Source organism: Pseudophryne corroboree, chromosome 5 (assembly GCF_028390025.1).
Source record: "Pseudophryne corroboree isolate aPseCor3 chromosome 5, aPseCor3.hap2, whole genome shotgun sequence".
Taxonomy (NCBI): domain Eukaryota; kingdom Metazoa; phylum Chordata; class Amphibia; order Anura; family Myobatrachidae; genus Pseudophryne; species Pseudophryne corroboree.
This window is the reverse complement of record NC_086448.1, coordinates 248,932,201-248,944,663: the sequence shown is the minus strand read 5'-3', so window position 1 is coordinate 248,944,663 and position 12,463 is coordinate 248,932,201. Positions and strand designations below refer to the sequence as shown.

Below are 12,463 nucleotides of genomic sequence, written 5' to 3'. Positions count from 1 at the left end.
TCCCCAAGCTCCCTGCACTCGCTTCCGGCGCTGCACAGGGAGAAGCTACAACACAAGCAGCGCGGCTGCGGGGGGGTGACGGTGAGTAAAGCCCATAGCAGCAGCAAAGGCTGCATGGGTTAAGACACTGCTCAGTTCTAAATAAGAGACTGCTCAGTTTTTAAACAAGTTATTGACCCATAGCAGCAGCAAAGGCTGCTTGGGAATAAGATATGTTGGAAATAATACAATTCACTGCAGGCAGTGTTGAGTAAAGCCCATAGCAGCAGAAGGCTGCATGGGTTAAGAGACTGCTTAGTGTTTAAACAGTTAATGAAATAACTGGAAGGCTAACTAAAGCATAAGGCTGCATAATGTATTGTAAACTGCACGGATTTTACTGTATAATAGGCCTGTAACTGTAGAATAGGCTATTAAGCCTATATTTAATGTATAATAGGCTATTAAGCCTATATATTAACGCTGCAGCAGGTAACCTGTCCTGTGATTTTCAGTGGAAGCATGGCATGACGGTCATTTTAATCATTGCTGTTCTTCCAGGTTATAATTCCAGAACATTCCGCCCATACACCTATACTCCACAAGGAGGCGCAGGGGTGTTAGTGGGAATTTTTTGGTTCAGTTTTCACATAAGTCAGCCATGTAATCTGTATTTCTAATTAATTCTAGAACATTCCTGCCCTACATCTCTCAGCCACCAGAGGCGCAGGGAAGTTAGTAGGAATTTGGTTGGGGTTTCATATGCCCATGTGAACTGCTTTTCACATAAAAGAAAATATTTTGATTTCTCTTCATATCGAATAAATCTTTCGTTTTTTGCTAAAGATTTCCGTAGAGAGAAACAAGCTTGAGTTTCATATGAATATGCTGTTCAGCAATAACATATATATATATGACACATAATAACTTCATTAAGTCGTGCAAGTGTCTGTCTATTGCCTATTATTTTATGGTGTCTGTCTACATAGCGAGTAAGGCTATAGTGCAGACTAAAAATAATTTTAAAAATCCTATGTTAACATTGGCAATTCAAATTAAAAGAGCGGTAACATCGGAGTCTCGGAATGACTCCGCCAGCCCTAACAAAAGACAGTCTTCCAAAGGGCCAATTTCCCTTTGGGTACCAGAGTGTTTATTTCACTCGATTCTATGTCAAATTATAACTACGAGTGAGAAGGGTACATTAGACCAGCACTCAGATAGTGCGGGGGGGTTGTTAACAACCATACATAATCGTTTCCAAAAGGACGCGATCCGCCATTGCTAGATGATTTTCTTTCAAACATTATAAAAACCCAGGATACATTTGGGTCACTAGAATCTATGTATCAAACAATGACGATCACTGGTAAAAGAAGCTGCAGAGTATATCTGTAAAGCTTCTGCTAACGCCGGTTAATTTCATTGTCGCTAGTTAAGCGCGACAAGGCCAGAGCTTGTTTGCTCATAAATTTGATATACTTGTAACGGTATTTTATCCCTTTATGATATTCAGCCATTACCGCATACAGTATATTTGTAACGGCGTTTTATCCCTTTATAAGGAACAGTCACGCCTTGTAACGACAGGACGTTACAGTCAGCAAGCCAGTGGTTTGATGACTTCTTTTACAATTGTGGAAGCGCGTATTTACATGTTACATTTGCGAGGTTTCAGGACTTCAACTCATACAGGTCTCAGCTATTTACAGCTTAAAGGACAAAACTGCCTCTGTCGAACGGTTGGCAGGTTGTCATTTAGTCTTTGCAGGTTTATAAACCAGGCAGTAGTACGCCAACAGAGTCAGAGTTACTTATTCCCCTCTGTTTGAGCAAAACCAAACAGCTCCGTTGCAATATCAATCAGCAAGTCATTTACTACAGTTAGAAAATGGATTTTCTGCGGTTAGTATTTGCTTATTGGAGCCACACAATTGCATAATTGCATTTGAATGCGTATTTACCCAGTCCGGTTTGTTCTTCACAGGTTCTAGCGGTTGCAAATCGCCACAACCATTAACCATTTCATGTCTACCGTTGCTTATCGCTTTGGGTATTTACCAAAGTGAGGTTGGGATGATAGCTCATCTCACATAAGAACTCTGTCTCAACAAAGTTCCTTTAACTTGCGCTACTAAGGTATACTGCGGTAGCAGATCAAGTTCGAAAACAATCACATCTAATTCCGTCTAAACGATGTCAATGCCTAGGTAAGATGATAAATACGGTAAATCAAAGACTTTTACCTACTACACCAGCAATAACAAATGTACGTCTAGTAATTAGTGCAAAACACGCACACTAGCGGTACATTGGTGTATTCACCTATTAAGAATAAAGTTGTGTTTTCAATTTAGTTCGCCACCCTTCACTCGCGTTTCCCACAGAGGGAAAAGGGTGCATATACTCTGGACGACAGTCGCAGAGGGTCAGGATTTGTAGTTAAAATCAGCAACAAAGATTGCTGTCGATAAAGGTCCTAGAACTCTGTGCATTTTACAATGCAATACATGATTCGCTTTCAGTCTGACCAGGTATATACTCTGGTTTCTCTTCAGAACGAATAAATCTTTCGCCTTTTACTAAAGATTTCTGTGGAGAGGAACAACCATGAGTTTCAGGTAAATGTTTGATGCCTGTCTCACGCTGGCCTTAAGCAGTCAAACAAGGCAACGGCAGTTGCATACACAACAACCAGTGAGAACCAAAAAGCCGCATGGTAATGCGGCATGTGACTCAAATCCTCAATGGCTTAGAACACCATTATGTGAAAATGTCAAGAGATCATTACGTGAGTGGACATCTGTTAGACAGAGGATCTCACCCGTCAGGATTTGGATCCTGAAAACTGGACATTAAATCCAGAGGTGTTTCATATGTGAGTCCACAGAAGGGGGTTACCCTCAAGTATACATGATGGCATCTCGCCACAATTACAAAAGCTCAGTATGTGTACAAAACAGATCACAAGGGCAGTGGCGGTGGAGTCTCTCACATTCATGTGGTCATTCAGCATCGTGTATCTGGCTCCACCAGTTTCCGCTGCTCTCTCCGTTGTCAAAACGGCTCATAAGACAGTTTGTCACAGTCATACTGGTGGTAGCTCATGGGTTTCGGAGAAGTTTGCTTCTCGAATTTTCAAGGAATACTTGCACACGATCTTGGCCCGCTCATAATACGTCCAACCTGTTACATCAGGGAACGTTAGTTTACCCATAGTTACCTATGTACCTATTATCTATGTACCGCAGCTGCGGTTGACGGGGTGAGGGTGCAGACCGCCCTCTTAAGAAATTGAGCATTACAGTATCGGTTATACTAACCATGTTACGAAATAGTAAGCCGTTTAAGGCAGCTCATTTTTACAAAATTTCGTGGGCTTACATAGGTTGTAAACCTCGGAAGTTTCCAACATCATCCTTCAAGTAACCCGTATTCTGTTAAACGGGGTGGAATGGAAAACTGCGTTGATCTGCACGAAGAGTGCAGGTATCTGTGTGGTAAACTTATTTTCAAAGACGTTTGCCTCTATTGGCGTCTGTACACATCTTTCTACAAGGTGTCATCAAAGTTCACACTCTATTTATCCCACCTACAGCGCCAGGCGACTTGAAGTTGGGTTCAGATTTCTTACAGTTTTCATATTTTGAACCCTTTCAACAAATGGGAATTAAGTTTCTCACTTTGGAAAACAATTTTCTTATAGCCTTGGCTTCGGCAAGGGTTTTGTTTTCATATTTGGGTGCCTTGTATTCCAAGCCACCGTATTTGAGTTTTCTCATGACAAAGCAGATCTTCGGACGAATCACGCTTTCGTATTCTTCACATCAATATACCAATAGGGGTTCCTGTGTGGACAGCACATTCTAGAATTCTGAATGTGGTACACGCATTACGCGTTTATATATGTCCCGAACGTCAACAGTACGTGATATGAATACGTTGTTTGTTCTCTATGATACTGCCAACTGGGGTTAGCCAGTTTCTTAGCAGACATTATCCAGTTGGGTAATAATAATGACTACAAGTCAGGTTTACTTTAAGGCTAAGTTACAATCGCCTACGTCAGTAATAGCTCATCCCACAGGTTCTGTGGGAATGTCAGACCCAGTGGGTCGTGGAGTGTCTAAAACGCGGCTATATAGCCTTCATGTGCACCATGTTTGTGCACGTTTACACGTTATAAATGGTGGCGCCATCAGCATCTAGCTTTGGGCTGCCTACTGTTACAAGTATCAAACAGCTCTCCCGCCCACGAGGGAAGCTTTGGTACGTCCCAAGAGTACTCCAGTGACCCCTAGTGGATGATAAAGAAAATAGGATTTTGGTACTTACCAGGTAAATCCTTTTCTTTGAATCCATAGGGGGCACTGGACGCCCACCCAGAGCAGTTTTACCGGGGTTGTTTTAAGCTCAAGGGAGCTTAGGGTAACAAGTTTTACTTCATTGATATTAAGCTCAGAGGAGCTTATGGTAACACATTTTCACCGATTGGTTCAAATTATAAAGTTCTATCGGTTATGGTGTCAACTGTTTAGTTGACAGTAAGGTTATGGGTCAACATTGTGTTGTCCGTTATGTTATAGGTATTCTCCATTGTCAACCTCTCTATATCGTTCCTGTTCGCTCAGTAAAAAACACTGAGGTCGTACACTGAGGTACTCGGGGATATGGAGGGGGGGGGGGGGTCCTAAATTTAAATATTCAGTGCCCTTGTTCGGCTACGCCCGTCCATATCCCAAGAGTACTCCAGTGCCCCCTATGGATTCAAAGAAAAGGATTTACCTGGTAAGTACCAAAATCCTATTTTTTACCCCAGGTCACTTCACATCAGCAGAAAAAGACACCGTCTTTTCAAACTCAGTCCTTTCGTTCCCATAAGTACAAGCGAGCTAAAGGCCATTCCTTCCTGCCCCGGGGCAGAGGAAGGGGAAAAAGACTGCACCATGCAGCCGCTTCCCAGGAGCAGAAGCCCTCCCCTGCTTCTGCCAAGTCTTCAGCATGACGCTGGGGCTTTACAAGCAGACTCAGACATGGTGGGGGCCCGTCTCAAGAATTTCAACGCGCAGTGGGCTCACTCGCAAGTGGACCCCTGGATTCTACAGGTGGTATCGCAGGGGTACAAACTGGAATTCGAGGCGTTTCCCCCTCGCCTGTTCCTGAAGTCTGCTCTACCAAAGTCTCCCTCCGACAGGGAGGCAGTTTTGGAAGCCATTCACAAGCTGTATTCCCAGCAGGTGATAATCAAGGTACCCCTCCTACAACAGGGAAAGGGGTATTATTCCACGCTGTTTGTGGTACCGAAGCCGGACGGCTCGGTGAGACCAATTTTAAATTTAAAATCCCTGAACACTTACATAAAGAGGTTCAAATTCAAGATGGAATCACTCAGAGCGGTGATAGCAAACCTGGAAGAAGGGGACTACATGGTGTCTCTGGACATCAAGGATGCTTATCTCCACGTCCCAATCTACCCGTCTCACCAAGGGTACCTCAGGTTTGTAGTACAAAACTGTCATTATCAGTTTCAGACGCTGCCGTTTGGGTTGTCCACGGCACCTCGGGTCTTTACCAAGGTAATGGCCGAAATGATGATTCTTCTTCGAAGAAAAGGCATCTTAATTATCCCTTACTTGGACGATCTCCTGATAAGGGCAAGGTCCAGGGAACAGTTAGAAGTCGGAGTAGCACTATCTCAGGTAGTGTTACGTCAGCACGGGTGGATCCTAAATATTCCAAAATCGCAGCTGATTCCAACGACACGTCTACTGTTCCTAGGAATGATTCTGGACACAGTCCAGAAAAAGGTGTTTCTCCCGGAGGAGAAGGCCAGGGAGTTATCCGAGCTAGTCAGGAACCTCCTAAAACCAGGCCAGGTGTCAGTGCATCAGTGCACGAGGGTCCTGGGAAAAATGGTGGCTTCTTACGAAGCGATTCCATTCGGAAGATTCCATGCAAGAACGTTTCAGTGGGATCTACTGGACAAATGGTCCGGATCGCATCTTCAGATGCATCAGCGGATAACCCTGTCGACAAGGACAAGGGTGTCTCTTCTGTGGTGGCTGCAGAGTGCTCATCTACTAGAGGGCCGCAGATTTGGCATTCAGGATTGGGTCCTGGTGACCACGGACGCCAGCCTGAGAGGCTGGGGGGCAGTCACACAGGGAAAAAATTTCCAGGGCTTGTGGTCAAGCATGGAAACATCTCTTCATATAAACATTCTGGAACTAAGGGCCATTTACAATGCCCTAAGTCAAGCGAAACCCCTGCTTCAGGGTCAGGCGGTATTGATCCAATCGGACAACATCACGTCAGTCGCCCGCGTAAACAGACAGGGCGGCACGAGAAGCAGGAGGGCAATGGCAGAAGCTGCAAGGATTCTTCGCTGGGCGGAAAATCATGTGATAGCTCTGTCAGCAGTGTTCATTCCGGGAGTGGACAACTGGGAAGCAGACTTCCTCAGCAGACACGACCTTCACCCGGGAGAGTGGGGACTTCACCCAGAAGTCTTCCACCTGATTGTAAACCGTTGGGAAAAACCAAAGGTGGACATGATGGCGTCACGTCTAAACAAAAAACTAGACAGATATTGCGCCAGGTCAAGGGACCCTCAGGCAATAGCGGTGGACGCTCTGGTGACACCGTGGGTGTACCAGTCAGTGTATGTGTTCCCTCCTCTGCCTCTCATACCAAAAGTACTGAGAATCATAAGAAGGAGAGGAGTAAGAACGATACTCGTGGTTCCGGATTGGCCAAGAAGGACTTGGTACCCGGAACTTCAAGAGATGCTCACGGAAGACCAGTGGCCTCTACCTCTAAGAAAGGACCTGCTCCAACAGGGGCCTTGTCTGTTCCAAGACTTACCGCGGCTGCGTTTGACGGCATGGCGGTTGAACGCCGGATCCTGAAGGAAAAAGGCATTCCAGATGAAGTCATCCCTACCCTGGTCAAAGCCAGGAAGGATGTAACCGCAAAACATTATCACTGCATTTGACGAAAATATGTTGCGTGGTGTGAGGCCAAGAAGGCCCCTACAGAGGAATTTCAACTGGGTCGTTTCCTCCATTTCCTGCAAACAGGACTGTCTATGGGCCTAAAATTAGGGTCCATTAAGGTTCAAATTTCGGCCCTGTCGATTTTCTTCCAGAAAGAACTGGCTTCAGTACCTGAAGTTCAGACATTTGTAAAAGGGGTACTGCATATACAACCTCCTTTTGTGCCTCCAGTGGCACCTTGGGATCTCAATGTTGTTTTGAGGTTCCTTAAGTCACATTGGTTTGAACCACTCACCACTGTGGACTTAAAATATCTCACATGGAAGGTGACGATGCTGTTAGCCCTGGCTTCAGCCAGGCGTGTGTCAGAATTGGCGGCTTTGATGCCCTCTCTCCCCTTTGCTTTTTAATTTGGCCTTGGAACCTTTTATTCGTTATATCCAACTGCTACCTGGGTTTAGAGGCATTGTTGTTGGAGATCGCGTACTCAAAGTTATAGCCTTCGCAGATGACCTACTTATATGTACCTCTGACCCTAAACGCTCCCTTCCTGTATTGGTAGAGGCAATTGACAGATTTTCGTCTTTTGCTGGCTTCTCCATTAACTTTGCCAAGTCTGAAGCCCTGGCCATATTTGGCCAGGCGAGACTGGGTTGGATTAGACCCTTCCCGTTTAGATGGGCCCCCTCGCATATCACCTTTTTAGGAGTGGCTCTACCACAACATCTCTCCACCCTCTATGCACGTAATATTACCCCGATCATACATAAAATACAGACTGAACTTAGCCTATGGCAAAACCTTCCCCTTAATATGTTAGGGAGATGCAACCTGTTTAAAATGGCAAGCTTCCCGAAACTCCTGTATATTCTCCAAATGACTCCCATTCTTCTCACTAACTCCGACTTTTCTTTACTTAATACCTTGCTTTCCAAGTTTATATGGAACCGTAAGCGCCCCAGGATAAGTCTAAAAAAAACGTCGCAATCGGTGCGCCAAGGGGGTGTAAACCTACCCAACATTAAACAATACAATCTAGCGTGCTTACTACGTTTCGCTATGGATTGGCTCAGTGGCAACGATGTATTCACAGATACCAAGTTAGAATCTCAGCTTTGTGCTCCTCTCTCTCTTGCTTACCTCCTACATGCCCGGCCCTCTCAAATAAAATCTTCACAATTTGATAACCCGCTATTGTCTTCCACTATTAGAGCGTGGAAAATGGCTAGGAAAGCTCTTGGTCTCAAATATTATTACTCAGTATCTCTACCTTTGCTTGGAAACCTGGAGTTCCAAAATGGTACTGCCTCTTTGCCTTTTGGTGCTTGGTGCTCCTCTGGTTTAAAGACTCTACGTAATCTGATGACACCTACTCATACTCCTTTGCCATTCCAGGAGGCTATTGAGAAATATGCAATTTCACCCCTGCATGGATTTTACTACTCCCAGGCTATACATTATCTTACATCCGTTCTCCCTCACCTCACGGGAAAAGACTTTGTTAACCCCTTAGACTCCCTATTACGCTCCAACACATACTCCATATCTTCTATCTATGCGCGCATCCGCACTGAACTGGACCCCCACACTGATTTTCCTGATCTAGCTAAATGGATCTCCCAAGTTCCTACACTCACAGTAGACACCCTATTAGATACTTTTCTTATGACCCTTAAACTAATACCGGCTAGTATATATCAGGAAATGGCCTATAAACTGCTACACAGGGCATATATTTCGCCTAAACAAGGTTTTCTAATTGGTATATCAGATAGGGCCGGATGTAATAAATGCTCAACGGTAGAAGCTGACCTTTTCCATTGTCTCTGGGCCTGCCCTGTCATTCAAAAATTCTGGCATACCTTACACCATTATGGCACCTCAACACTAGGCATCCCCTTTCAATGCACTGCTCCCTGGGCCCTCTTTGGTCATCTGTCGGACCAACCTGGAATTCCACGCACTGATAAAAAATTGATAGTGTTACTTTCAGCAGTGGGGAAAAAAGCTATATTGCAACAATGGATCCATCCTACCTCTCCGACTCTCCCTATGGCTACTTCTAGGTTACTCTTCTTATTTAATATGGACTGGCTGGAGGCCTCTATCCACAAGGAAACCCTGACTCCTGCACTCTTTAAGTGCTGGGATAAATACATTTGTACCCTCCCTCCCCACACTAAACTAGCAATACATAAATGTTTCCAATCTAACTTTTGGTACTCTCTCCGACAACTTGATAACCAAGCTTCTCTAACTGACTGAGCTTCCTATCTTCCCCCCTCCCTCTTCTTCATCCGTACTTCCCTCTCCACACACTTCTTCTTTTCTTTCCCCTCTCTTCTTATTTCTGCTGTTTCTTCCCTGGCGGATTGGATGGACACTTCTATGGACGGATCGGTGGCCTGTGGCTCTTGGTAGGTGTTTTTGCTTATTTTTGTTGTAACGTTTTTGTGATGTTCTTTTTTACCTCTTCTTTTTCTTAATTTGAACTGCCGGAATTGAGTGTCAGTTTTTAGTCAGTTATATTCAGTCCCATTCTCAATATATTATAGCCTGACCGCCGCTCTTCTGGTGGTTTACAATTTGTTCTTGTTGGTTGTTATGGAAAATTGGAAAATTTCCTCCACCTACTCATATATGCTGTGTACTTTTACCTTTCTTATCTGCTTACTTTGATGTCGATATGTCTGATATGTATGCGGTTTTTCTTTCCTTATTTCTGTACCATGTTTTGGAGGTATTTAATAAACATATTTGGAAAAAAAGAATTGGCGGCTTTATCATATAAAAGCCCTTACTTAATTTTTCATTCTGACAGGGCAGAATTGAGGACTCGTCCTCAATTTCTCCCTAAGGTGGTTTCTGCCTTTCACATGAACCAACCTATTGTGGTGCCTGCGGCTACTAGGGACTTGGAGGACTCCAAGTTACTTGACGTTGTCAGGGCCCTGAAAATATATGTTTCCAGGACTGCGGGAGTCAGAAAGTCTGACTCGCTGTTTATCCTGTATGCACCCAACAAGCTGGGTGCTCCTGCTTCTAAGCAGACTATTGCTCGTTGGATTTGTAGTACAATTCAGCTTGCACATTCTGTGGCAGGCCTGCCACAGCCAAAATCTGTGAAAGCCCATTCCACAAGGAAAGTGGGCTCATCTTGGGCGGCTGCCCGAGGGGTCTCGGCTTTACAACTTTGCCGAGCAGCTACTTGGTCAGGGGCAAACACGTTTGCTAAATTCTACAAATTTGATACCCTGGCTGAGGAGGACCTGGAGTTCTCTCATTCGGTGCTGCAGAGTCATCCGCACTCTCCCGCCCGTTTGGGAGCTTTGGTATAATCCCCATGGTCCTTACGGAGTCCCAGCATCCACTAGGAAGTCAGAGAAAATAAGATTTTACTTACCGATAAATCTATTTCTCGTAGTCCGTAGTGGATGCTGGGCGCCCATCCCAAGTGTGGATTGTCTGCAATACTTGTACATAGTTATTGTTAACTAAATCGGGTTATTGTTGTTGTGAGCCATCTTTTCAGAGGCTCCTTCGTTGTTATCATACTGTTAACTGGGTTCAGATCACAAGTTGTACGGTGTGATTGGTGTGGCTGGTATGAGTCTTACCCGGGATTCAATATCCTTCCTTATTATGTATGCTCGTCCGGGCACAGTATCCTAACTGAGGCTTGGAGGAGGGTCATAGGGGGAGGAGCCAGTGCACACCACCTGATCCTAAAGCTTTTATTCTTGTGCCCTGTCTCCTGCGGAGCCGCTATTCCCCATGGTCCTTACGGAGTCCCAGCATCCACTACGGACTACAAGAAATAGATTTATCGGTAAGTAAAATCTTATTTTTAATTTAATTTTTTAGACAATACAGGTCAGATACAGGGATATATAAAGCATATAATAATAATAATAATAATAATAATAATTGAAATAGGGAATTTTCTATGTAAAGTATAGAAAGCAAAGAGAGTACGCTAGGAAATAGCCTGGTGGCCATTATAACACAGAAAGCTAAATGGGGAAAAAGAGGATTGCTTGCTATTTTATCTCCTTAAATAACTGACTTATTTTCTAAATTTATCTTGAATCTGCAGTTGACACCTATATTTCCTTTACGGAAAATACACTGATATTCTGAAACATTTATCTTTTTGTGTCATATGTGACCTTCTTTTCCTGTTCTCGCAGCGAATCTAATATCATTAGCATATGGAATAACGGCAAAGGAATTCCAGTGGTAGAACACAAAGTGGAGAAAGTCTATGTTCCTGCTCTGATTTTTGGACAATTATTGACCTCAAGCAACTATGATGATGAGGAGAAAAAAGTTACAGGCAAGTTTAATTTGACATTGATCTAAATAAAAAAAATTATATATATATAGTCGAAAATAGAAACGGGGGCGCTCAGATATCACGGTGCACTACCAATAATAAATAATAAAATATGAAATCAAGTGTATAGAGTACGTGACACTTCATCTAGAGTAAGAGTGGCTGCAACCTTAAGCAATAAATATGTGCTTGGAAAACACATAAACAAGATTTTCAGAAAGTGAAGAAAAGGGCGCCTACTAGTGTCTAGTAAAATTATAGAGCTGGTGTGATTGAGAACAGGATACTACTTATCTGGCATAAACAGAATTTTGCTTCAGTCATAGGACCAGTACAGGTACATGAAAAAAGAAGAACAAAATAACATAGCGCGTACTGTTTTTACGCAATCACAATCTACAGATCATAGAAACCAATTGTGTGTTAAAAAACTTTCTGGGTAAAGGTAAATCCCAAAAATTTAAAATCCACAGCCAGGGATTTTGTTTTAAAAGTTTTTCACAATAATAAAACACACACAAAACATAAAGCTAGAAGTATAAGATATACAGTTTTCAATCTACAGATCAAATGAACCAATTATGTGTTTAAAAAACTTTCTGGGTATAGGCAAATCCCAAAAATTGAAATCCACAGCCAGGGTTTTTTTTAAAGTTTTTCACAAAATTTAATAAAACACATAAAACATAAAAGGTAGAAGTAATGCGAGCGTACAAGATAAAATTGAATGACAAGCTTATCTGTCCATATTAGGAATGGGATACATCAGATTTTTCGTAAGCATCCAAGATAAATAGTACAAATTCAAACGTACAAAAAATATGTATTAAAACAGCTTATCTGCCCATAAGGGAAGTTCAGGTGCATCAGTCCCAACGCGTTTCGTCCTTAATTAGACTTCATATAGATAAGTAGTATCCTGTTCTCAATCACACCAGCTCTATAGTTTTACTAGACACTAGTAGGCACCCTTTTCTTCACTTTCTGAATAAATATATATATATATATATATATATATATATATATATATATATATATATATATATATATATATATATATATATATATATATATATATATAATATTGGCATGTACGATTTCAGTATAGGCAGTTTTAGAAATACAATGGTTTAGCAGATTAGCCCATGAAATA

The 12,463-nt window shown here is 42.9% G+C and overlaps 1 protein-coding gene, 1 non-coding gene and 1 pseudogene across 2 annotated transcripts in view; all 3 read left to right on the top strand.

Moving 5' to 3' along the window:
- Positions 1-12,463, top strand: part of TOP2B (DNA topoisomerase II beta) — a 222,270-nt gene that overhangs the window by 75,707 nt on the left and 134,100 nt on the right. The window contains exon 5 of the mRNA XM_063922226.1: positions 11,165-11,310. Within this exon, the coding sequence (XP_063778296.1) occupies positions 11,165-11,310 (146 nt within the window). The remainder of the gene's footprint in view (positions 1-11,164; positions 11,311-12,463) is intronic.
- Positions 776-883, top strand: LOC134931317 (U5 spliceosomal RNA; annotated as a pseudogene).
- LOC134931260 (U5 spliceosomal RNA) lies at positions 2,518-2,632 on the top strand. The gene has a single exon (XR_010179058.1). It is a non-coding gene; the product is annotated as a U5 spliceosomal RNA (small nuclear RNA).